A 26,893-nucleotide genomic window follows, 5' to 3' on the forward strand; every position below is an offset into this window, starting at 1 on the left:
CCCTGGGTTCGGTCCCCAGCTCCGAAAAAAAGAACCAAAAAAAAAAAAAAAAGACTGGAAAACAGTTTTCCAAGAAAATGGTTCAAAGAAATAAGCAGGGGTAGACATTCTAATATCTAATAATATCAACTTTGAAACAAAAGCCATCAAAAAATAAGAAAGGACACTTCAAATTCATCAAAGAAAAAAATCTGCCAAGATGAACTCTCAGTCCTAAATATCTATGCTCCAAATTAAAGGGCACCTACATTCTTAAATGTAATCTTACTAAAGCTCAAAGTACACATTGCACCTCACAAAATAATAGTAGTAGACCTCAACACCCCACTCTCAGGAATGGAGAGGTCATGGAAACAGAAACTAAACAGAGACACAGAGAAGCTAACAGAAGTTAAGAACCAAATATATTTAACTTATCTATAGAACATTTCATCCTAAAACAAAAGAATACACATTCTTCTCAGCACCTCACGGTATCCTCTCCAAAATTGACCATATAATGGGTCACAAAACAAGCCTCAACAGATAAAAGAAGATTGAAACAATCCCATGTATCACATCAGATAGCCATGTACAAAGGATGGTCTTAAATAACAACAAAAATAATATAAATCCCACATACACTTGGAAGATTCACAATGCTCTATTAAATGATAACTTGGTCAAGGAAGAAAAAAAAAAGAACAAAATTAGAGACTTTTTAGAATTTAATGAAAATGAAGGCACAACAAACCCAAACTTATAAGAAATAATGAAAGCAGTGCTAAGAAAACTCATAGCTGTGAGAGCCTACAAAAAGAAACTGGAGAAAGCATTCACTAGCAGCTTGACAGGACACCTAAAAGCTCTAGAATAAGAAGAAACAAATATACCCAAGAGGAGTAGAGGCAGGAAATAATCAAACTCAGGCATCAAATCAACCAAGTAGAAACAAAAATAACTATACAAACAATCAACAAAACCAGGAGTGTGTTCTTTGAGAAAATCCACTACCCAAGGACTGTACATGGACTGACACTGAGCTCCAACTGCATAGGTAGCAATGAATAGACTAGCACCAGTGGAAGGGGAAGCCCTTGGTCCTGCCAAGACTGAATCCCCAGTGATTGTTGTGGGGAGGGTCGTAATGGGGGGAGGATGGGGAGGGGAACACCCACGTAGAAGGAGAGGGGGGTTAGGGGAATGTTGTCCTGGAAAACGGGAAATCGAATAACAATTGAAATGTGAATAAGAAATTCCCAATTTAATAAAGATGGAGGGAAAAAAAGAGAAAATCAACAGTATAGATCAACCCTTAACCAGACTAACCAAAGGACACAAAGTTTCCAAATTAACAAAATCAGAAATGAAATGGGAGACATAACAAAGAATCTGAGGACATTCAAATAATCATTAGATCCTAGTACAAACAAAAGCCTACATTTAACAAAACTGAAAAATATGGATGAAATGGACAATTTTCTAGACAGATACAAGGTATCAAAGTTAAATCAGGATGAGATAAACCATCTAAACTGTCCCATAACTCCTAAAATATGAAGCAATTATTCAATGTCTACCAACCAAAAACAACCCCAAACCAGAAGGGTTTAGTACTGAATTCTATCAGAAATTCATAGAAGACCTAGTGCCTATACTATTCAAACTATCCCACACAATGGAAAGAGAAGGAACATTGTGCAGTTCCTTATATTAACCCCCAATTACCCTTATACATAAAGCACACAAAGACTCAACAAAGAATGAGGACTTCAGACTAATTTCCCTTGTGAATATCAATGTAAAAATACTAAATAAAATTCTCGGAAACAGGATCCAAAAACACATCAAAACAGTCATCCATCATGATCAAGTAGGCTTCATCTCAGGGATGTAGGGATGATTCAATATGAACATCTATCGGTGTAATCCACTATGTAAACAAAGACAAAGAAACAAAGTTGATGATCATCTCATTAGGTGTTGAGAAAACATTTGACAAAATTCAATACCTCTTCATGGTAAAAGTCTTGGAAATATCAGGAATTCGAGGTCCATACCTAAACATAGGAAAAACAGTAACCAGAAAACCAATAGCCAATATCAAACTAAATGGAGAGAAACTTGAAGCAATCCCACTAAATTCAGGTATTAGACAAGGCTGCCCACTCTCTCCCTACTTATTCAATATAGTACTGGAAGTCCTAGCTACAGCAATCAGACAACAACGAAAGTCAAAGGGATATGAATTGGAAAGGAAGAAGTCAAACTATCACTATTTGCAGAAGACATAATAGTATATTTAAGTGACCTCAAAAGTTTCACTAGAGAAAAATTAAGCCTGATAAATGACTTCAGCAATGTGTCTGGATATAAAATTAACTCAAACAAATCAGTAGCCTTCTTCTACTCAGAGAATAAACAGGCTGAGAAAGAAATTAGGTAAATGACACCCTTCACAATAGTCACAAATAACATAAATTAATTCAATGTGACTCTATCTAAGCAAGTGAAAGATCTATATGACAAGAACTTCAAGTCTCTAAAGAAAGAAATTGAAGAAGATGTCAGAAGATAGAACAACCTCCCATGCTCATGGAATGGCAGGAATAATATAGTAAAAATGGCCATTTGCCACAAATATTCTACAGATTCAATGCAATCCCCTTCAAAACTCCTCAGTTCTTCACAGAGTTAGAAAGAGCAATTGGCAAATCCACATGGATTAGCAAAAAAACCAGGATAGAAAAATTATCCTGAACAATAGAAGAACTTCTGGGGGAATCACCATCTATGACCTCAAGAAGCATTATAAATAACAGTGATAAAAACTGCATGATATTAGTACAGAGACAGGCAAGTAGATTATTGGAATTGAATTGATGACCCAGAAATGAACCCACACACCTATGGTCACTTGACCTTTGACAAAGGAGCTAAAACAATCCAATGGGAAAGAGATAGCATTTTCAATAATTGGTGCTGGTTCAACTGGAGATCAGCATGTAGAAAAATGCAAATCAATCAATTCTTAGCTCACTGTACAAAGATCAAGTCCACATTGATCAAGGACCTCCACATAAAACCAGATACACTCAAAGTAATAGAAGAAAAAAGTATAGACAAGCCAGGAACACATGGGCACTGGGTAAAATTTCATGAACAAAACACCAGTGGCTTATTCTCTAAGATTAAGAATTATCTAATGAGACCTCATAAAACTGCAAGTCTTCTGTAAAGCAAAGGACAGTGTCATCAAGACAGAATGGCAAACAACAAATTGGGAAAAAGATCTTTATCAATCTGACATCCAATAGAGGGCTAATATCCAATATATACAAAGAACTCAATAAGTTAGACTCCAGAGAACCAAATAACCCTATTAAAAAAAATAGGATACAGAGCTAAACAAAGAATTCTCAGCTGAGGAATATCGAATGACTAAGAAGTACCTAAAGAAATGTTCAACATCCTTAGACATCGTGGAAATGCAAATCAAAACAACCCTGATATTCCACCACATACCAATCATAATGGTTAAAATAAAAATCTCATTTGATAAAAGATGCTGGTGAGGATATAGAGAAAGAGCAACATTCCTCCATTACTGATGGGTTTGCAAGCTTGTATAATGTGAAAATCAGTATGGGACTTCCTCAGAAAATTGGACATAGTACTACCAGAGGACCCAGCTATACCACTCCTGGGCACAACAAACGTGGTACATCTACACAGTGGAGTACTACTCAGCTATTAAAAACAATGACTTCATGAAATTCGTAGGCAGATGAATGGAGCTAGAAAATACTATCCTAAGTCAGGTAACCCAATCACAAAGAAAATACACACGGTATGCACTCACTGATAAGTGGGTATAAACCCAAAAGCTCACTTATCCCAATATACAGTCCACAGACTACATGAAGCTCAAGAAGAAGGACAACCAAAGTACAGATGTTTCAGTCCTTAAAAACATGAACAAAAAGATTCATAGGAGATATAAGCAAAGTTTGGAGCAGAGTCTGAATAAATGGCTATTCATATTCTGCCCCACCTGGGGATCTAGCTCATATACATATAGTCACCAAACCCAGAACTGAGAATGTGTTCCCCTTTGGAGAAGTTAGAGAAAGGATTGAAGGAGTTGAAGGAATTTGCAACCCCATAAGAACAACAATATCTACAAACAGGAGCTCCCAATGACTAATCACACCATCCAAAGAGTACACTTGGACAGACCCATAGTTGCAGCTACATATGTCATAGATGATGGCCTTGTTGGGCACCAATGGTAGGAGAAGTCCTTGTTCCTGCCAATGCTGGACCTCACACTGTACGGGAATGTCAGAGCAGAAGGGCAGGAAGGGTTGGGTGGTTTGGTGGGAGTACACCCTCAAAGAAGAAGTGGGAGGGACAATGGGATAGGGGTTTATGGATGGGAAACTGAAAAAGGAGTTAACATTAGAAATGCAAATAAAATAATCCAAAAAATAAAAATTAATTAATTAACTAATTAATTAAAAATGAAAAGGAGCCAATACCCTGTTTTCATGCCACCATTATTATATGTGTGTGCTATGATTTTTATTACTTTTGTGGAATACATACATACATTTCATATGCATATACCTATGCATATGAAAACACTTAGCATTCTAGTAGCTAATGTAACTATAGATTTTAAAATTCCACGAGGGAAAGTACAAAGGCATTTGACTAACAATAAAATCAGTTCATAAGTACATCTCTGTAGAGAAATTTTAATCCATCAATATGGCTGCTCTAGCCAAGATTCACATCTAACTACCTAAGTCTGTGTGGTGTGATCTAGCTGGAATATAGATGCATCCTTAGTACACAGCTTTAATCTCTCTGGCTGGAATAGAGAAAAAACCCATAGTTTTTACCTTAAAATACAGTGTTGGTAAATTTACTTTGTAGAAGGAAGCAACCAAGTTTAGAAAGGATGTCGAATTGAGGGTCTGACAAAGTGATGAACCAGAGGATTTGACAGAATGATTCAGGCTAGGATGTGCTCCACAACTTTCGTGAGTACAGGAAAGAGAGGAAGAAAGGAGGAGGAGGAGGAGGAGGAGGAGGAGGAGGAGGAGGAGGAGGAGGAGGAGGAGGAGGAGGAGGAGGAGGAGGAGGAAAAGGGAGTTTTACTGGGAGAGTTTTCCCGAGACAGGTTGCAGGTGGAAAGAGAATGAGCCAGAGAATGATAAGGACTTGGAAGATAATTGCCAGGGTTAGTTTCAGACCAAGCGGAACAATTTAGTCAGAAATTGAGAGAAACCAGATTGAATCAGACAGTTTGGAGAGGGTTTGGGGCCAGAACAACTGAGTTGAACCAGCCATCTAGAGAAAAGGGTAAAAGTATCAGTTTATTTAAAGTAAGCCTCTTAGAAGATAAGTTTATATGGATGATTAGAGTTAGTTTTCCATAACTCTGAGCACTTTATCATAGATACTTATTAGTTATGAAAGAGTATTAACAGAAATTAGATACTTTTGCATATTCACAAACTTTAAGAAACTACATATATATTATAATTTATATGTAACTTATTATAATACCTGAAATAAAGGAACATATATTTATATCCATTTAATATATGCTATTAGTGTCAACAAAGTACTCAGGAAATGTGTGTAATATGTTTGAAGATAATGTGTTTCTGTAAAGGAAATACTTAGGTTAAAATCAATATCAAAACTGGCCTTTACATAAAATTATTTTAGCTTTAGCCTGCAGATGAGGCCTATGGTAGTTTTTGAATTAACAGTAGTATTTTTAAAGAAATTCATACCTGAAACTTGATACTTTGTATTTTATTTTTTGTTACAGATATAGTTTATGTTAATTTCATCTTATATGAAAGCTGAAAACCCACAATGCTAAACAATCTGATTGTGTTTTTTAAAAATAAGATCATTCATGTATTTTTCCTCATTTTTATGCTTTACTGCTTTTATGTTCATTTTGCAAGCATATACAAAATTTAATAGACACAATACAACATTATCAATTATATCATTCAATTTCACAAGAACATATTAAGATGAAGTGTAATTTAAAGTGATAATAGAGAAAATTGCATATATCTTGGGAACAAACAAAAATCTTTATAAAATCACTTAATAGAAAACAGTGTTTGATCTGACATGAACTATTTCAAAAAGCAGATGTGCCTGCCATATTACTTTTGTTATTTTCATAGTATGAAATTGTTTCAAGGAAAGACTGGAGTTTTAAAGAATAAGACAAAAAGATTATATATGAATAAGATATATTCGTATTAGAAAGTACACACGGTAAGAAGCTGAGAATTTGTTGTCTTCTATAGTAATAGATTCATAGGTTATATTTAAAATATTTTGTTCTTGTTTAACTTCTTTAGATTAGACTTATATTTACATGCTATATTAAATTTACTCTACTAGTTATCTCATAAAAAGTTCCATTTTAAACATGGAATACGGGGCTGGGGATTTAGCTCAGTGGTAGAGCGCTTACCTAGGAAGCGCAAGGTCCTGGGTTCGGTCCCCAGCTCCGAAAAACAGAACCAAAAAAAAAAAAAAAAAAGAAGAAGTGACGTATTAAACATGGAATACCACAAAATATCGAGTCAGATTTTTTAATCCATATTTCTTAACACTCCCTCCTTTCCCAAACAAATGCTGGCACTGCTTAGCATGATTTCCCATCCTGTCTTATTTCAATCTCTGGAACAGCTTTTACTGTGACATATACTACTTTAGATTCTTTTTTCTTCTTTTCATTAGATATTTTACCTATTTACATTTGAAATATTATCCCCTTTCCCAGTTTCCCCTCCACAAACCACCTATACCATCCTCCTCCCCTTGCTTCTATGAGAGTCCTCCCCCACCCACCCACATACTTCTGCTTCACCACTCTAGAATTTCCCTATACTGGGATATCAAGCCTTTATAGGACCAAGGGACTCCCCTACCATTAATGACAATGGGGTCTGGTTGGTTGATATTGCTGTTCTTCCTATGGAGTTACAAACCCCTTCAGCTCCTTCAGTCCTTTTGCTAACTCCTCCACTGGGAACTCTGTTCTCATTTCAATGTTTGGCTGCAAACATCTGCCTCAGTATTTGTTACATGACAGTAGATTCTTGCAAGGATGTGAAGAGGAATACTCCTCCACTGCTGATTGGATTGCAAGCTGGTATATCACTCTGGAAACCAGTTTGGCAGTTCCTCAGAAAATTGGTCATAGTACTACCTGAGGACAGAGCTATACCAATCCTGTACACATATACCCAAAAGATGCTCCAACATATAACAAGGACACATGTTCCACTATATTCAGAGCAGCTTTATTTATAATAGCCAGAAGCTGGAAAGAACCCAGATGCCCTTCAACAGAGGAATGGATACAGAAAATGTGGTACATCTACACAATTCAGTACTACTCCACTATTTAAACCAAAGACTTAATGAAATTCACAGGCAAATGGATGTAATTTGAAAATATCATCCTGAATGAGGTAACCCAGTCACAAAAGAACACATATGCAGATATTAGTCCAAAAGCTTGTAATACCCAAGATACAATTCACAGAATATAAAAAGCTCAAGAGGAAAGAAAACCCCTGTTTGGATGCTTTAGTCTTACTTAGAAGAGAGGACAATATTCCCAAGTGGTAGAGGGTGAGAGGAACTTGGGAGGAGAGAGGAGTTAGGGAGGAAAACAGGGGTAGGATCAGGTGTGGGAGGAGACTGGGGAGATATACAGAAGGTCAGGAAATTAAACAGAGGTGTGTAGCAATGAGGGATAGGGATCTGGGGATAGTGACTAAAAAGTCCCAGATGCCAGGAAAGCAAGAGGCTCCCAGGTCCCAAATGGGATGACTTTAGTTGAAATACCCAACATAGGGGAGGGAGAACCTATAGAGACCATATCCAGATGTTAGACACTTCCCACTAGTTCAGGGATGGGGCCATAGTAGCTAGTACTTTGCATTTACTGAGAATTTTACAATACAACAATATCATATTTATCACATATTCCTCCCTTTTCAAATCTATAAATTCTCAACATGCTCCCCCATCAGGTTTAGGTCTTTCATTACTTATTTACTTGTATTTGTTAACCTCCTAAGTGTAATTAATGTTCATTATCATATGCATGGTTGTAGTGCCATGCACTGTAGCATGCAAATGCTCTCAAAACAGAATGATTCTTCCTCTCCCATGAACTACTCATGCCCAATAATTCCTCAGTAAGTTGTGTGGCTTTTATAGTTTCTCCTCCATAACAAATAATAACAGGATAGTCATTTTAGAAATGCCATTTAAGTAGAGACTGAAGGAAAGGCCATCCCAAGGCTGCCCCACCTGGGGATCCAGCTTATATACATACAGCCACAAAACCCAGACAATATTGCTGATGCCAAGAAGTACATGCTGACCGTAGCTTGTTATAGCTGTCTCCTGAGAGGCTCTGCCAGAGCATGACAAATACAGAGCGGGGTACCCAGTGAAGGAGTTAGAGAAAGGATTGAAAGAGCTGAAGGATTTTGCAATCCCATAAGAACAACAAAACCAACCAACCAGAGCTCGCAGGGATAGCTCCACACATAGATAACTACAGCCGCATATGTATCAGAGGATGGCCTTGTTGAGCACCAATCCGAGGAAAAGCCCTTGGTTCTACCAAGGATCGATCAACCAGAGTAGGGGAATGTCAGGAAAGGGAGGCTGGAAAGAGTGGGAGGATGAGTGAGGGGTAACCCTCATAGAAGAAGGGGGAGGAGGGATAGTCTAGAAGTTCATGGAGAGTAAACCAGGATAGGGAATAACATTTGAAATCTAAATAAAAAAATCCAATAAAAAAACTGAAAGAAAAGAAATATCATTTGTTTCAACATGAGTTTATTATTTAAATATTTCAAAAATGCAAAAATCCCTATGAAAAATAAGTTACATTTCTTTTATTTTAAGATTTATTTATTTTATTTATAGATGTTGTGAGCCACCATGTGGTTTCTGGGAAATTAACTCAGGAGCTCCGAAAAAGCAGTCAGTTCTTTTAACCACTGTGCCATCTCTCTAGCAAGGTTACATTTCAAACTAGTGAAATTATTTGAATGTTACTATCATATATCAATCATTCAATCAATATCCAATATAGTCATAACATATAAACTTATTTTCAATTTCAATATTAGTAAATTATATTTAAATATTTGGTCAGAAATAATATTAAAGATAATTATAAATAAATTATAGGGTAGAAGAGAACAGGGAAGATTCATACATTATTAGAAGCAACATAAATTAGTGCAGCTGCTGAAGAGTGATAAGGAAGTTCCTCAAACAACAAAACTATATTATTATATGACTAGCATTTGTACTTCAAATTATATATATTTGAAAACCATATTATACTATATTTATTAATATTTTTGCTGTAATAAAACACAATTACTTAACCATAACTTAGAGAAGATAGAATTTATTTAGGTTTATTAGGTTTAGGTTTATCAAACGAGGGATGTAAGGGTCAATTATGTGGTATTATGATACACAAACATAGAGATTGCAGGAACAGGAAACTTTGAGATCACATCTCCCAAAAAGGAAGAAGAACGAGTGAAATGGAAGTATTGAAGGCTATAAACTCTCAAAGTCTGCTTCCACTGACATCCTTCATCTAGAAGGACTTTATCAAATATTCAAATATTGGAGCCTATGATGGACATTTCCTATTCATACCATCATTCCTACGTACACATAGAAAATTTATCTCTGTATGTTTATAATTAGATTGTTCCTAACAACCTCATGTCCAAACTCAATCAGCATCATTGAATAAATGTATAACAAAACCCGATGTATGTTTATAAAAGAATATTATTAGAAAAGAAAATCAAATGTCTTTACTAAAATTAAAATTATAATATAGCTGAAAATTTAAATCATTATGCTAAATAATTAGAGTAAGATATCACATATCAAATGATTATATTAATATGTACCCAACTTTGTAATATATAAAGATAAATGATTGATTAGTGTTTATGTAAACCAGTAGGAAGAAATTATTGTAGAATGTGAAAATCTTTATATCATTACTGGTAAGTTTGTGCATTAAACTAAATTAGAATTTGAACCATCTCTAGTCTTGCTGATTCATAATAGGGGAGGACAATATATGATTTGACTAATAAGAATATTCTAAAATTGACTTTCCAAAATTAATATAAGTGCATATACTTAAATATTCTAACAATTTGAGTAAAATATATGCTATATGGCTTCTACATAAAATTTCCTACAACTATACTATTAATGGGTAAACTCTTATAATTTTTTAGATATGGTGGTTACATTTTGAAGCTCTTATTGTCCCAATTTTGTTCAAAATATTATAGTTCAAAATAGTTTGAAATATTCTAAATTAGGAATTCATTAAAACATGCTACAGATGATAAATGTTGGGAAATTTTCAGAAAAAAAACATGCTTGTTGAAGTATATGTATATGCCCAATCAACAAAATTCTATAATCTACACTTTTGGGTAAGATTTATCAAATTAAGTCATGATATATTTAATCTATTCACATTTACTTGATGGGTCTCCTTTGTGCCAGATACTTTTTGCAGACAGTGTGTATTCAATAGTGTTCTAAACTTCAGAATGAATAAAGAAAGGAAAGGGAAGGGAAGAGAAAGGTAGGAAATGGAAAAGAAGGGGAAGGGAAAGGGAAGGGGAAGGGGAAGGGAAATGGAAGGGAAGGGAAGGGAAGGGAAGGGGAGGGAAGGGAAGGGAAGGAAGTTAAAGGATGGGAAGGGAAAGGAAATCAAAGCAAAGCAAAGCAACGGAAAAGGAAAAGGAAAGACAAAAAAAAAAAAAAAACAAACAAAGCAACAACAAAAAAACGAAAAGCAAAGAGAAAATCCTATTGACAGTAAGCTTACTGTCTAACAGAAACTTTAGCACCCAGTAGACTCCGGTCATTCAAATTAGAGAGTTAAACAGACTGATGCTTCACCAACATTAACAAAGTTACTATATAAGAGAGATGAATTGTTTTAGGAATACCTATTATATAATAACTGAAAGGGTTTGATAGTGACAGTGATGTTTGCCTTGCGGTATTATTGCTTCTAAAATGGATATAATCTTTGATGTCATCACTAACATCAAGAAATATATTGTATGACTTGCATTTATTTAGTAGGGAAGGGATATATGCATCCTTTCAAGTTTTGCTTGAGTGCAATCATGCTTTCATTTGCAGAACAAAACTTGAGACTCAAACTTTTATTTTAAATGTCACAATCTCTTACAGTAATAAAGATACTAACTGTATTTATACAAATCTTAAATTTGTGAAATAAGGAATAAAACAATAGAAATATCAATATGTAGCTCTAAGTATTTTTATTCCAATAACTTGCTTATACATTCAATTTACATACCAATTGCTGCCACCCCCTGTCCTTCCAGTTCTCTCTTCACAATCCTCTACCTGACTCCTCTTCCTCCTTCGTTCACTTCCCTTTTCCTCTGAGAAGGTGGAGTCTCCCCTGGATACCAATCCACTGTGGCACATCAAGTCACTTCAGGGCTGGACACATCCTCTTCCATTGATTACAGGTAAAATGGTGCAATTAGAGGAATAGAATCCATACGCAGTCAACAGAGTCAGAAACAGCACCCACTCCAGTTGTTGGGCAACCCACATGAAGACAGAACTACACATCTAATACATATGGGTATGGGCGAGGGGTGTAGGTTCAGTTTTTGTATGCCTTTGATTGGTGCTTCAATATCTAGGAGCCCTGAGGTGGTGGAGTCCCTGTCCTCTACATGTTCCTCAATCTTTCCCCCAAACCTTACATAAGACTTCTAAAGATCTGTCTATTATTCGGCTGTAGGGCCCTGAATCTATTTTGGTCAGCTAAAAGGTGGAGCCTCTCAGAGGACAGTTTTCTTAGTCATCTCTGTAAGCATAACAGAGTATCGATAGTGTCAGGGTTTGGTTCTTGTCCATAGGATGGGTCACAGGTTGTTCAGTCATTGATTGGCCATTCCCTTGATCTCTGCAGTGGTGGGTGGTACCACCCCTAAGACTGCGAGGTTGTGGGTGGTGAATTTTCTTATAGCTGGCAGTGTTCCAAAGCCCCAAACTTTGCAATTGGGAAGAACAGCCTGCTGAACAAAAAGTCCCACAAGAAAATGAGCAGTTAGTCAGAATGAAGTTTGGGCATTTTGGAGGTGAACATTTGGGAGGATTTGGGAGCTCTGCAGGTTGTTGCTTCTACTGTGACATTGCTCAGCTCAAAGGTAAAATCTTCCAGGAAGAGGAGTAGACAAGTCACCCCAGGAGGAACCTGAGGTTTTATGGGACCAGGAAGGAAGATACTTTTTTATATATCCTCCAGTTGAAACCTCCGACTACTTGTTACTGAAGAGCTGTCATGGAATGGATGATTTATTGAAGTATTTCATAATTCCCAGGCAGGGTTTCTTATCTGTATACAGCGAGGATGCATTTCAAAGGGAATTCTGGGTAAGCAATTGATGAGAAACCTGATGCCTTCAAGCTGGGTTACATAGAAGTGAGTACACTGCACAAATCCTATAAGATTAGACAGAATGAGGAATAGGATGAGGACTGCTTCTGAATTTAAGATAGAATGAAAGAGGGAAGATAGTCTTCAGCCTATGACCAGAGTCTGAGGAAGATCCTGCTTGTCTCTTGGTATAAAGAACTGGACTTTCAGTCCATCAACCTGTACCACAAATAACTTACCTAATTTCATAATCACATTAGAGTCCTATGTGTTCTGAACTCTGAGGATTCTCTCACAATTTTATGAGGTCCGTTTTTTCAAATCTTGATCTTAGAGCATAAGACATTGCTGTTCTTTTCAGGAAATTTTCACCTGTGCCCATGTGGTGAGAGTCTTCCACACTTATTCTTGTAATAGTTTGAGTGTATCTGGTTCCATGTAGAGGTCCTTGATTCAATAGGACTTGAGCTTTATACAGGCAGATAAGAATGGATTGATTTGTATTCTCCATGGTGACCTCCAGGTGAAGAAACACCATTTGTTGAAAAGAAACATCATTTTTTGAATAGAAGAATGCTAATGATTTGTTTGAGTTAATTTTATATCCAACCATATTCCTGAAGTTGTTTGTCAAGTTTATTAATACTCTGGTGAAACTTTTGGCGTCATTTAAGTTATCTTTTATCCACTGGATGGTTTTAGCTTCTTGGTCAAAAGTCAAGTGACCATAGTTGTGTGGTTTCATTTCTGTATCTTTAATTCTATTCCATTAATCTACCTTCCTGTTTCTGTACCAATATCATGCAGTTGTTGACACTATTGCTTTATAATGTAGCTTGAGGTCAGAGATGGTGATTCCCCCAGAAGTTCTTGTATTGTTGAGGATAGTTTTCGTTATCCTGGGATTTTGTTCTTCCAAATGAATTTGCAAATTGCTCTTTCCTTCTATGAAGAATTGTCTTGGAATTTTGATGGTGATTGCATTGAATCTGTAGATTGCTTTTTGCAAAATGTCCATTTTTACTATATTAATCCTGCCAATCAATAAGCATGGGAGAACTTTGCATCTTCTGAGATCTTCTTCAATTTCTTTCTTCAGAGACTTGAAACTCTTGTTGTACAGATCTTCACTTGCTTGGTTAGAGTCACACTGAGATATTTTATGTTATTTGTGGCTATTGTAAAGGGTGTGGTTTACCTAATTTCTTTCTCAGCCTGTTTATCCTTTGAATAGAAGAATGCTAGTGATTTGTTTGAGTTAATTTTACATCCAAACATATTCCTGAAGTTGTTTGTTAGGTTTATTAGTACTCTGGTGAAACTTTTGCTGTCATTTAAGTATACTATTGTATCATATGCAAATAGTGATATTTTGACTTCGTTTTTTCCAATTTGTATCCCTTTCATCTCCTTTTATTGTCTGATTGCTCTGGATAGAACTCTGAGACCTATATTGAATAAGTTGGGAGAGAGTGGGCAGCACTGTCTAGTCCCTCATTTTAGTGGGATCGCTTCAAGTTTCTCTCCATTTAGTTTGATGTTGACTACTGGCTTGCTGTTTATTGCTTTTGCTATGTTTAGGTATGGGCCTTGAATTCCTGATCTTTCCAACATGAAGGAATGTTGAATTTTGTCAAATGCTTTCTCAGCATCTGATGAGATGACCATGTTTTTTCTTTCTTTGAGTTTGTTTACATACTGGATTATGTTGATGGATTTCTATATATTGAACCATGCTTACATCCCTGGGATGAAGCCTACTTGATCATGATGGATGATTGTTTTGATATCTTCTTGGATTATGTTTGCTAGAATTTTATTGAGTATTTTTGCATCAGTATTAATAAGAGAAATTGGTCTGAAGTCCTCTTTATTTGCTGGGTCTTTGTGTGCTTTAGGAATAAGCATAATTGTGGCTTCATAGAAGAAATTGTGTAGTGTTACTTCTGTTTCTATTTTATGGAATAGTTTGTACAGTATTAGTATTATGTCTTCTATGAAAGTCTTATGGAAGTCAGCACTAAAAATATCTGGTTCTGGGCTTTTTGTTTGGTAGACTTTTAATAACTACTTCTATATCTTTAGGAGTTTGGATGGTTTACCTGCTCCTGATTTAAATTTGGTACCTGCTATCTGTCTAGAAATTGTCCATTTCATTGTGTTTTTCCAGTTTTGTTGAATATAGGCTTTTGTAGTAGGTCTGATGATTTTTTTAATTTTTTTTTAATTTTTAGATTCTCTTGTTATGTCTTCCTTTCATTTCTGATTTTGTTAATTTGGATACTTTCTCTGTGCCCTCTGGTTAGTCTGGCTAAGACTATCTATTTTGTTGGTTTTCTCAAAAAAAACATCTCCTGGTTTTGTTGATTCTTTGTATAGTTCTTTTTGTTTCTACTTGGTGGATTTCAGCCCTGTGTTTGATTATTTTCTGTCTTTTTCCCCTTTTTGGTATATTTTGTTATTTTTGTTCTAGAGCTTTAATGTGTTCCCTCAAGCTACTAGTGTATGCTCTCCAGTTTCTTTTTGGAGGTACTCAAAGCTATGAGTTTTCCTCTTAGCACTGCTTACTCCGTGTTCCATAGTTTTAGGTATGATGTGTCTTCATTTTCATTAAATTCTAAAAAGTCTCTAATTTCATTCTTTACTTCTTCCTTGGACAAGTTATCATTGAGTAGAACATTTTCAGTTTCTTTCTGTATGTGGACTTTCTGTCAATTTTGTTGTTATTGAAGACCAAGCTTTGTCTGTGGTGAATGGAAATGATGCATGGGATTATTTTAATTTTCTTCTATCTGTTGAGGCTCACTTTGTGAGTGACTATAAGGTCAGTTTTGGAGAAGATACCATGAAGTGCTGAGAAGAAAGTATATTGTTTTGTTTTACGATGAAATGTTCTACAGATATGTGTTGAATTCATTTGTTTCAAAACTTCTGTTAGTTTCTTTGTGGCTCTTTTTAGATTCAGTTTCCATGATCTGTCCATCAATAAGAGTGGGTTGTTGTTGTCTCCTACTATTAGTGTGTGAGATGCAATGTGTGATTTGAACTTTAGGAAGGTTGCTTTTATGAATGTAGTTGCCCTTGCATTTGGAATATAGACATTCAAGTTTGAGAGTTCATCTTGGTGGATTTTTTTCTTTGGTAAGTATGAAGTGTCCATCCTTAACTTTTTTAGTAACATTTGGTTTAAAGTCAATTTTATTCAAAACTAGAATGTCTATTCCACCTTGTTTCCTGTGACCATTTCCTTAGAAGATTGTTTTCTAGCCCTTTACTCTGTAGAATATTTGTTATGGTGAGTTAAAACATTTTTTCTATTATTGGGTATTTTCCTTTTTTACATTCCAAATATTTCCCCTTTCCTGGTTTTCCCTCCACAAACTTCCTATCCCATCTCCTCACTTCCTGATTCTAAAAGGGTGCTTCCCCACCCACACAGGCACCCACTCCTTCCCACCTCCATCCCACCTACACCCTCTGTCTCCCTACCCTGTAATTCTCCTACACTAGGGCATCAAGCCTTCATAGGGCCAAGGCTTGCTCTACAAGGCAATCCTCTGTTATATATGTGACTAGAGCCATGAGTCCCTCCAATTCATGCTCTACAAGGCAATCCTCTGTTATATATGTGACTAGAGCCATGGGTCCCTCCATGCGTACTTTTTGGTTCGTGGTTTAGTCCCTAGGCGCTCAGGGAGTGGGGTGGGATCTGGTTGGTTGATACTATTTTTCTTCCTATGGAGATGCAAACCCCTTCAGCACCTTTAGTCCTCTTTCTAACTCCTCCATTGGTGACCCAATTCTCAGTCCAATGGTTGTCTGCCACTATCTGTCTCTGTATTTGCCAGGTTCTGGCAGAGCCTCTCAGAAGACAGATATATCAGGCTCCTGTGAGCAATCACTACTTTTTTATCTGTTGCTGATTCAGTATTATCCATTATGAGAAGTGATAGTAAGTTAGTAAATACTGATTAAGTAAAGGTGTGAAAACTAAACAGCACTGCCTAGGGCAGTTTCTTCAGGCACCATCCTTAGTCTATATATTTCAGGGATGTTAAATTTGATTCTGATCAATGCAGGTATCTAGTATGAAGAGATTAAGCTTAAAATATCCAAAATTAAATAGTGGATTCTATCTGCATATTCATACCACAATTTCATCTGTGAAAGTCCAAATATTGATTTATTGACTGATAAAAATTCATTCTGAGACTATTAATAGAACATTGAATGAAAAGCGAGGGCTATCACTTCTCTCTCATAATGTGGAATGTGTTCCTCCCTGTTTTTATCCTTATTTTAGGATAAATACTACTGCCATTCCAATTTTAATTGTTTGCTTTCTAGAAGGTTCTCTATGGAACTTTTGAATTACTGTACAATATAAAGGTGACAATGAAAATAAAATAATCAAAAAGAAGCTTAGGTATTACAGTAACTTAGAAATGACATTTGTTTCATTTATTATAGAATATCTATCCACTAAATTCAGAAAACAAATGTAAAAATGAATGTCCCAACATTTTAGACCTTTATAATGTTCATTACCATTCCTTGTGAGGAAAATTACAGAAAAATATCTTAAATAAATTGAACCTGATATAGATTTAAAGTTAGATGAACTGAATTAAATTAAGATGTTCTGTTTCAGAACCATTAAAGCTATTGATTTAACATTTAGAAATAATGTCATGATGTCATATAGATATGTTTGGTTTTAATACAGGAATTTCCAATGATACTGGATCATCTTCATTTAGATAAGAAATCTGTTCATTTTCAAACTAAAGACATGGTCATTTGAAATTTGTTGAGATATATGTGATACCAAAAATGAATATCTAATGGAAAGAGTATATTTTTGGTTAATGTCTATATAGGTTAACTGGAGTTTTTATAACTATTCATACTATTTTATGTGACCATTCATGTTGTTGCCTGATGTTTATATACTGCTATATTTATTTACTAAAAAAACCCTAAATTAATGAGAGAAAAATATCGAATACTGACTGTTTTGTTAAAAAATAAAATCTACATGCATTAATCAAATTGGTGCTGACTTTTGTCTTTTTTTTGTTTACTTTTGCTTCCCTTGCCTCCATTTTATTCAAATCAGCGGAGATCTGATGGAAAAAAGGCAGGAAAGGTAAAAATTTTAATTCAGAAGTATTTTACGACTTTTTTATTTATATTACTAAAACTTACCTTTTGCACTATGGAGTTAAAACTATAAATATTTAATACAACATATATTATAGTTCTGCCTCAAAAGAAATTCATCTTGACTTTTCTCTATATTTTGTATTACTTACATAAATATGGGTGCAACTTCCAACACTTATTGTTTACTAGTATATTTTTCCCACTGTTCAAAAATGAAATAATGTTGACAATAAGTTTTCTGTACTATGACAAATTTCTTAGCATTTTACCTTGGGTTTCTTATTATGTTTTGTGATAGAATGATTTATATTAACCTTAAACTGCTTATAAATGATATTTCATTAAGCAATTAACAACTATCCTCATACATGGTACCAGCATATGTCTCTTTCTACAGTATATTAAAGGTATAAAATCTTTACAATGAAATATTAAAATCTAGTTTAAAGGACCAAATTTGACATTTGAAAAACTACTTATCAGAAGAAGGCCTAAGCTTGGCTACAAAGTAATCTACTGTATCTGATGCCCTTACATGTTTTTACCAAGTGTGAGAATTACCTGAAAATGGAACTTTAGTAGAATGTCAAAGTGAATTAGCATTAATCTTTGAAGGAAAAAGTAACATAACAGCATCAGAATTATAAATCAATATGCTTTCCTGAGAGTTGTTAAATGTCCTTATGAACTATCTTGAAGATCACTGTGACCTTGGAGTGTTAAAGTTTTGAAAAATACTCCTCTCAGAAGACCGAAGCTCATTCATAGAGTTGTCCATTTCAAATACAAAAGCAACTCTATAGTAATAAAATGTCACTAGATACAAAGGAGAGAGGAATGACAAGAAGAAAGTAGGAGCTGTTAAAAGCTTGTGAATATTGAAGAAAACTCATTGATCATTTATTTTAAAATTGGAATTATGAGGAATAGAGAGGTAAACAGTCCAATAGACAGACAGATGGAGAGAAAGAGAAAGGGACAGAGGGAGAGAGAGACTTCAATTTTGTTAGGGTATATTTTTCCTTTCAAGTTCTTTAAAAGAATGGTTTAGTAAATTTTTAAAATTTAAAAATTTTGAAAATGTTCTGTTCATTATTAATACAGAGCATTGTTAAAGGTGTTTCAATAACCTGTTGTACACATCTAGATAAAATATGACATATACCATAGAAATGAAATATGTCCTCTTATGTCCTTTGTTTTAGGTCCATTGGATTTGTGTGTGCATTCTGAAGGGTACTTTGGATATTAAATTTCAGAAGCTATAAACCTTAAGTATATTAACTGTCAGAATATTCATTAACTTTGAATTTATTGCAAATGCTTCCATAAAAGATTAATTAATTTCTTGATCCTCCGAACTTCACCAATTTAGATTCTGTAATGAATTCTATACTATTTCTTTGATGTTCAGTTTAATTCAGATATAACATTTGTAGAAAATAGAATAATAAATTATCTCAGATAAAATATAGTACTTAGTCTCTGGGAGCTCTTGTTGGTTGGTATTGTTGTTCTTATGCATTACAGGCCCCTTTAGCTCATTCAATCCTTTCTCTAAATCCTCCAATGGGGACCTGGTTCTCAGTTAATATTTGGCTCTATTTTTTGCTTCTGCATTTGCCATGCTCTGGCAGAGCTTCTCAGGAGACAGCTATATCAGGCCCTTTTCAGAATGCACTTCTTGGCATCAGCAATATTGTCTAGGTATGGTGTCTGTCTCTATATGGACTGGATCAGGTGGGGCAAGTTCTGTATGACCATTCCTTCAGTCTCTGCTCCTAACTTTGTCTCTGTATCTCTTCCTATGATTATGCTTGTCCTTCCCTGCTTTTTTTTTTTTTTTTTTTTTTTTTTGGAGCTGAGGACCGAACCCAGGGCTTTGCGCTTGCTAGGCAAGCGCTCTACCACTGAGCTAAATCCCCAACCCCGTTTGTTCCCCTTTTCAAGAAGGACTGAAGTATTCACAATTTGGTCATCCTTCTTCTTGAGCTTTATGTGGTCTGTGAATTATATCTTGGGTAACTCATGCTTTGGGGCTAATATCTACTTATCAATGAATGCATGCCATTTGCATGTGTGCTTTTTGTGATTGGTTTACTTACTCAGGATGATATTTTCTAGTTCCATTCATTTGCCCATGAATTTCATGAAGTCATAGTTTTTAACAGCTGAGTAGTACTCCAATGTGTAGATATACTACAATTTCTGTATCCGTTCCTCTATTGAAGGGCATCTGGGTTCTTCCCAGCTTCTGGCTATTATAAACAAGGCTGCTATAAACATAGTGGAGCATATGTCCTTGATACATTTTGGAGCATCTTTTGAGCATATGCCCAGGAGTGGTATAGCTGGATCCTCAAGTAGTACTATTTCCAATTTTCTGAGGAAACTCCAGTGTGATTTCCATAGTGGATGTAACAGCTTGCAATCCCACCAACAATGGAGGAGTATTCCTCTTCATCTACACCTTCGACATTATCTTTTGTCAACTTAGTTTTTGATGTTAGCCATTCTGACTGGTGTGAGGTTAATTCTTGGTGTTCATTTTATTTGCATATTGCTGATGACTAAGGATGTTGAACATTTCTTTAGGTTTTTCTTAGCTGTTCAATATTTCTCAGCTGAGAATTCTTTGTTTGGCTCTGTACCTCATTTTTAATATGGTTATTTCAGTCTCTGCATTCTAACTTCTTGAGTTTTTTTTATATTCTTTGGATATTAGCCCCCTATCAGATATATTATTGTTAATGATCTTTTCCCAATCTGTTGGTTGTCGTTTTGTCCTCATGCCAGTGTCTTTTGCCTTACAGAAGCTTTGTAATTTTATGAGGTCCAATTTTTTGATTATTGAGCTTAGATTTATTAGTATTCTGTTTAGAACGTGTTCCCCAGTGCTCAACTGTTCGTGGCTCTTCCCCACTTTTTCTTCTATTAGTTTGAGTTTATCTGGTTTTATGTAGAGATCTTCGATCCACTTGAACTCGAGCTTTGTACAGGTTGATAAGAATGGATCAATTTGCATTCTTCTACATGCTGACCTACAGTTGAACTAGAAATATTTGTTGAAAATGCTATCTTTTTTCCCACTGGATCATTTTAGCTCCTTTGTTGAAAATCAAGTGACCATATCTGGGTCTTTAATTCCATTCCATTGATCTACCTGCCTGTCCCTTTACCAATACCATGTAGTTTGTTGTTGTTGTTGTTGTTGTTGTTGTTGTTGTTGTTGAGGATAGATTTTGCTATCCTTGCTTTTTTATTTCAAATTGCTCTTTCTAATTCTATGAGAATTGAGTTGGAATCTTGATGGGCATTGCATTAAATCTATAGGTTGCTTTTGTCAAGACGGCCATTTTTACTATATTCATCCTGCCAATCCATGATCATGGGAGATCTTTCCATTTTCTGAGATCATCTTCAATTTCTTTCTTCAGAGACTTGAAGTTCTATTCATACAGATCTTTCACTTGCCTGTGTAGAGTCACACCAAGGTATTTTATGTTATTTGTGAATATTGTGAAGTTTGTCATTTCCCTAATTTCTTTCTCAGACTCTTTATCCTTTGAGTAGTGGAAGGTTACTGATATGTTTGAGTTAATTATATAACCAGCCACTTTATTGAATTTGTCTATCAGACTTAGTATTATTCTAGTAGAACTTTTGGGGTCATTTAAGTATACTATGAAATCATCTGCAAATAATCATTTTGGCTTCTTCTTAAATTGCTACCCAAACAGTAAACATGGAGAGATACATGGTTCCTGCTGCATATGTAGCAGAGGATGGCCTTTGGGGGCACTAATGGTAGAAGAAGCCCTTGGTCTAGCCAAGGCTAGATCCCTCAGTGTAGAAGAATCCATTTCCTGTGGGGAAGCAGGAAGGAGTAGGTGGTTAGGGGGAAACACCCTCATAGAAGGGGGAGAGAGGTGGGGATAGGTGGTTTATGGAAGGGAAACTGGGAAAGAGGATGACATTTAAAATGTAAATTAAAATACATCCATCAAAAAATACAACAATGGGGACTGGAGAGATGGCTCAGTGGTTAAGGGCACGGACTGCTCTTCCAGAGGTTCTGAGTTCAAATCCCAGCAACCACATGGTGGCTCACAACCATCTGTAATGAGATCTAATGCCCTCTTCTGGTGTGTTTGAAGATAGCTACAGTGTACTTATATGTAGTGAATAAATAAACCTTTAAAAAATAAAAGAATATAGTACTTGTACAAATGCATTATTTCCTCTTATATTCTAAAACATGATAGGACAAGAGAATTTCTCAATGATTTGTCATTTATTTTAAGTAGCTTGAGAGACCTCAAAAAAGGAATTGTTTTTTATATATCAGATAAATTAAGGGATAGACACTTTGTTTTATCAATTCTTAAGTATAATACTTCATAGATAATCTAGTGGCATTCACATAGTATAACAAAAGCAAATGCCACACTTCACAATTCATTCACTCTAACTAGTTCATATTCAGGCAGCTAAAATCTAATTAACAGCAGTGTGAATTTCAAAACAGAGAGCAACTAGAGTCAGAGTACAACCACTTCTGACTGAATGAAAGATGTAGCAATATATATTTTCAGCTAAATGAAAGAAATACAATTTTTAAAAAAAACCTGTTAGGCAAGTAATTTAAAATATTTCTTTGTATAAGCACTCATGGGGTCTTAGATTTTAACTGCTAGGTTTTTTTTTCTTCCTCAGTTATCATTAACTTGGAATCTTTCAAATAGACATTTTGAGTTCCCTTTCTCTTTGGACAAGTCTGTGTCTAAACTGCCCTGAGGCTTTTCACAAATGGCCTGCCTTGTTAGAGTTTATGTTCACCAAAGTGCTAAACTGAAGATGGCAGAAACAGAACTGACTGAGATTCTCAAAGGAATATGTTTCTGATTTCTTTATATCTGCCTGAGGTGAATTTACAAAGTGGTTCCTTTCTGACTAACTTCATGGATAACAGAGAGCAACTAGATTCAGAGTACAATTGAAAGGTCTTTTTTGTCATCTGCCTATCTTCATTCTGATTCCTGTCACTTGTGTACTCATTTGCTCCCAGGTTGAATAAAGACAAGGTAGTTGAGTGACAAAAACCTTAGAGCAATTATGTTTGAAACTATTCATTTTGCCGTTGTCTCCAAGATACTTTCAGCTCAGAAAGTTAGGCATATTTGAAAGGTTTTGGTTCACATGAAATTAAAATTTAGGGATTCAAATAAGGAACAAAATCTTGACATATATCTGCAAACAATTCTCCAAAAGCAATCCAATTTTATGGTATGCACTTGAAAAGATGATTCAAGTATGATTGCATTTACTGAAGGGCTATATTAATACATGATTATTTCAGAGTAGTATTACCTAACTAATACATGAGCACAAAACCACCACAATTATGAATATCATTTTTTATGTTTATTTTACTAGTTTCCTTTATTAAAAATTTAGTTTAATTCTAGTAATGTTATGAGAAAACTAAATAAAACTAAGGGCTTCCATTTGGCATAACTAATGAAGCTGTTTACTCTTATACAACATATATTTCTTAGATAGGAAAATCTAAAAACATATTATTGCAGATACACTCTCAACCATTTTTTTCAGGATCTTAGTAATTTGTTGTCCATGAAATTTATTTATTTTATTAAATGTTTCAATAACTGAAAATTTGAACAGTGGCCTAAAAGAACAGACAATTTGGAGAAAGATTGGATGATGTTGGATTAGCCTTCTATGCTCATCCTATAATTATTCAAAACATGCTCGTCTATGATCCTGAGTGTTATAACTGTTAATGCAGTCATCAGTACTAGTGAATGCTTTTGTCAGATCCTTCCTTGCTCACTTGATTGTTTATTCCCTATATGTATGTTTGTGCTGTCTGTGTTTAATTTTCACATGATTAATGTATATCATGCTTTTAAACAGAATTCTCACATTATTTTTTCTCAACTTTATTATTTATACTGTATTATGCATATTCTTAACTTGAGCTTTGTTCTCATTTGATTCTTAATAGTCTCTATTGGTCTATGTTTTGCCTATTTTACAAAAAGTCCTGTCTAAAATTTTCTTGATTTATCATTTTCTTTGTTCACTATAAATTTCCATTTGTAGATGACCTTTCCATCTTGACAAACCACTGTTGGAGGAAAGTAACTGTGACATTATAGCAAAATTTTAACTCATTACATATTAACAGAATTAAGCTTGATTTGGACACTTTATGTGCCTTTCCAGTCTATCTTTTTTCCTCACCACTTTTTAAATACTTAGCAGATTTTCATTCTTTCTGTATGCAACAACCTTTTTTATTAAAACTTTTGAGAGTGATACTTTGCAAGAAAAATATATTTACATGAAAAGTTACACTATGCCTATTATATGATCTACACTGATATCACCACATGGTCTTTACTAATTTCTTATATTTTCTTCCTAAATAAGCATACATTTTTTAGAACTTTTGACACTTGCAGAAAATTTCTTTGGATTGTTTCATTTCAAAAATTATTCTTTGATTTTTGACAAAAGAATGCTAAAAACTAAATTGTCACTCTCCATCTCTATTCTTTTTCATTGCTGAAAACTCTAACCCTCACCTCAATTTTTTCTAACTCCTCATTCAGTCCATCATCTCACATTGAAGCATCGTAATCTGTCATTATATCTCTTAGAAACAGATGTTTTCCCTCTGTGTGTGGCAAAGTATTGAGGTTATTCTGAAATAAAACCATCCATATTCATTTCAGCTCTATTCCTGTTCTGAAAGTGCAGGAAACAATAGACCTAAACACTAAAGTAAAATAGGTCGATATTTTAAAAAAGGCTTTAAACTATATTTTATTCAAAGAGCAAAGCATTTTGAGGCTTATCTGCATAGCACTTTAATATGTATTAAATGCATTATCCCCAGATCTTTAGCTGTACAATAGTGTTAGATATAGTTACAGGCTCAGACATTTGCATAGGGACTTTTTCTGTTGTCACAGATTGGGCAATTTTCCATTTCTTTTATTGTTTTTTTTTTTCTAGCAAATGTTGGTAGTTACTGTTGGAGTTCAGTTAATGACTTAGAAATCTGAGTCACTATATAATTTAAAAGCTTAGGCAATAGCTCTGATGAACAACTGTTACATGGAAATTCATACACTAAACTATAGACCTCTGATTAAAATTTCTATCCTTTATATCACCAAATAATCACTCTTATTTTCATTACAGAAATGCTATCATGAAAGAGGTTACTGCCAAACAAATACTACAGCACTGAGCTTTTCCAAAAATTCTCTCTCTCTCTCTCTCTCTCTCTCTCTCTCTCTCTCTCTCTCTGTGTATTTGTAAATTTCATTTAGTTCATGAAGCCAGTGTAATCAGTGTACTTCAGCTTCTGGATTTCAGAGGATACCTTAGTCAATAAGGACATTACAGGAAAAAAATATGTAATGACATGGACAACTGGTGAAAAGAACAGAGACTACCGTAAACTCATATCTTCATTTTTAGTCAGTCAATAGGAAGAGAAAAAATTGAAGGAAGAGAATGGGAAGAAGTTGCTTGTTGATTACATAGCTAGGTTTTGCAAGGCATTAAGCTCATCCTCAAAGTTCTTTACCGTTTTCCTGTTTTGTTGTTGGAGGAATATGAGATTATTATATTCTAAGGCTACCATCTTCATCATCTTATGATAGTAAACGCAATTAACCAAAGACAATGTCTTCTTCTGCATATACTCCTGAAAAGTTTCAGGTTTATGATTCAAATGTGGCACCAAGGCAGATTGTTCTTCAGAGGTGAGATATTTACTAGAAACATAATAAATACCTTATATAAGAAGACAGAAATCATCATGCCAGAGACTTTGAGTAAAGATATGATTAATATGACAGTGACACAGTGAAAAACATTTCATGTACACTTTATAGTAATATGAAGATTAATGCTAAATAATTGACAGATTATCCACAATAAAGTAAATAATTTGTGGTGATGTTATATAAGTCCTGGATGGCATAGAAATCTTGGAAGTCTCTTAACCTGGACACTATATGGAGAATCACAGATGAAGAGGGGGAAAGGAAAATCTAAAATAAGGTAATGGAAAAATAGTAATGGTCTTGTTTTACTGGAGTGAGATTTTTGTACATATATTAACTATGTTGAGATATGTTTATTATCTTAGGAAAAGAAAGTAATTTTCTGATCTAACTATTAATTTCTAGCTAGAAATTGTAAAGGAAATCATTACTTATTATTATTATTATTATTATTATTATTATTATTATTATTATTATTACTACTACTACTACTACTACTACTACTACTACTACTACTACTACTTATATGCTTTTGCAGTCCAGCCATTGCCTTCTCCTAGTCCTTCCTCCCACAGTTCGTCATTCAAATCCCCCTACACCCTGTATCTAGAGGATGTACTCCCACCCCTCGAGGCTTCATCACTCCATGGAGCTTCAAATCTCTAAAGGGTTAGGCACATCTTTTCCCACTAAGGCCAGACAAGCCGAGCCTCTGCTATATATGTGTAGGGGATTTCAGATTAGCCCCTGCATGCTGCCTGGTTGGTGGCTCAGTGTCTGAGAGATCTCAGGATAGTTAGTGGTGACCGCTGGTCATCCTCTAGGGTCGTCCTTCTTCCCTCAGCTTCTTGAATCTTTCCCCTGATTCAATCACTGCTGTCCTTGACTTCAGTCCAATGGTTAGATGTAAATAACTGCATCTGACTCTTTCAGCTGCTGGTTGAGCCTTTCATCCGGCATTCATGACAGGCCCATTTTGTGAGTACACCATAGCAACAGTAATAGTGTCAGGCCTTTGAGCCTCCCCTTGAGATGGATCTCCAGTTGGGCTGGTCACTGGACCACTTTTCTCCCAGTTTCTTCTCCATTTTTGTCCCTGCAATTATTTTAGACAGGAACAATTCTGGGGCAGAGTTTTTGACAATGGAATGACAATATCTCTCCACTTGCTTCCATGTCTTTCTTACTTTTTGTTGGGTTTTTTAAATTTATATTTCAAATGTTATCCCCTTTCCTGGTTTTTAGTCCATAAATCCCCTATCCTATCCTACTCTGCTTCTCTTATGAAGGTGTTCCCCCACCCGACTACCCATCCATTCCTGCCTCCTTGCTCTGACATTCCTCTACACTGAAGCATCTA

The 26,893-nt window shown here is 35.1% G+C and overlaps 1 protein-coding gene across 2 annotated transcripts in view; it reads left to right on the top strand.

Annotated features, from left to right (window-relative positions):
• The window catches only part of Pcdh11x (protocadherin 11 X-linked), a 684,984-nt gene that overhangs the window by 341,531 nt on the left and 316,560 nt on the right, over window positions 1-26,893 (top strand). Inside the window, exons 5-6 of one of the 2 annotated variants that reach the window (XM_087599862.1) lie at window positions 17,661-17,690; window positions 18,913-19,173. In XM_087599862.1, the coding sequence (XP_087455988.1) occupies window positions 17,661-17,690; window positions 18,913-18,975 (93 nt within the window). In that variant the 3' untranslated portion in view covers window positions 18,976-19,173. 2 annotated transcript variants of the gene reach the window in all.

Source organism: Rattus norvegicus, chromosome X (genome assembly GCF_021556685.1).
Source record: "Rattus norvegicus strain SHRSP/BbbUtx chromosome X, alternate assembly SHRSP_T2T, whole genome shotgun sequence".
Taxonomy (NCBI): Eukaryota; Metazoa; Chordata; class Mammalia; order Rodentia; family Muridae; genus Rattus; species Rattus norvegicus.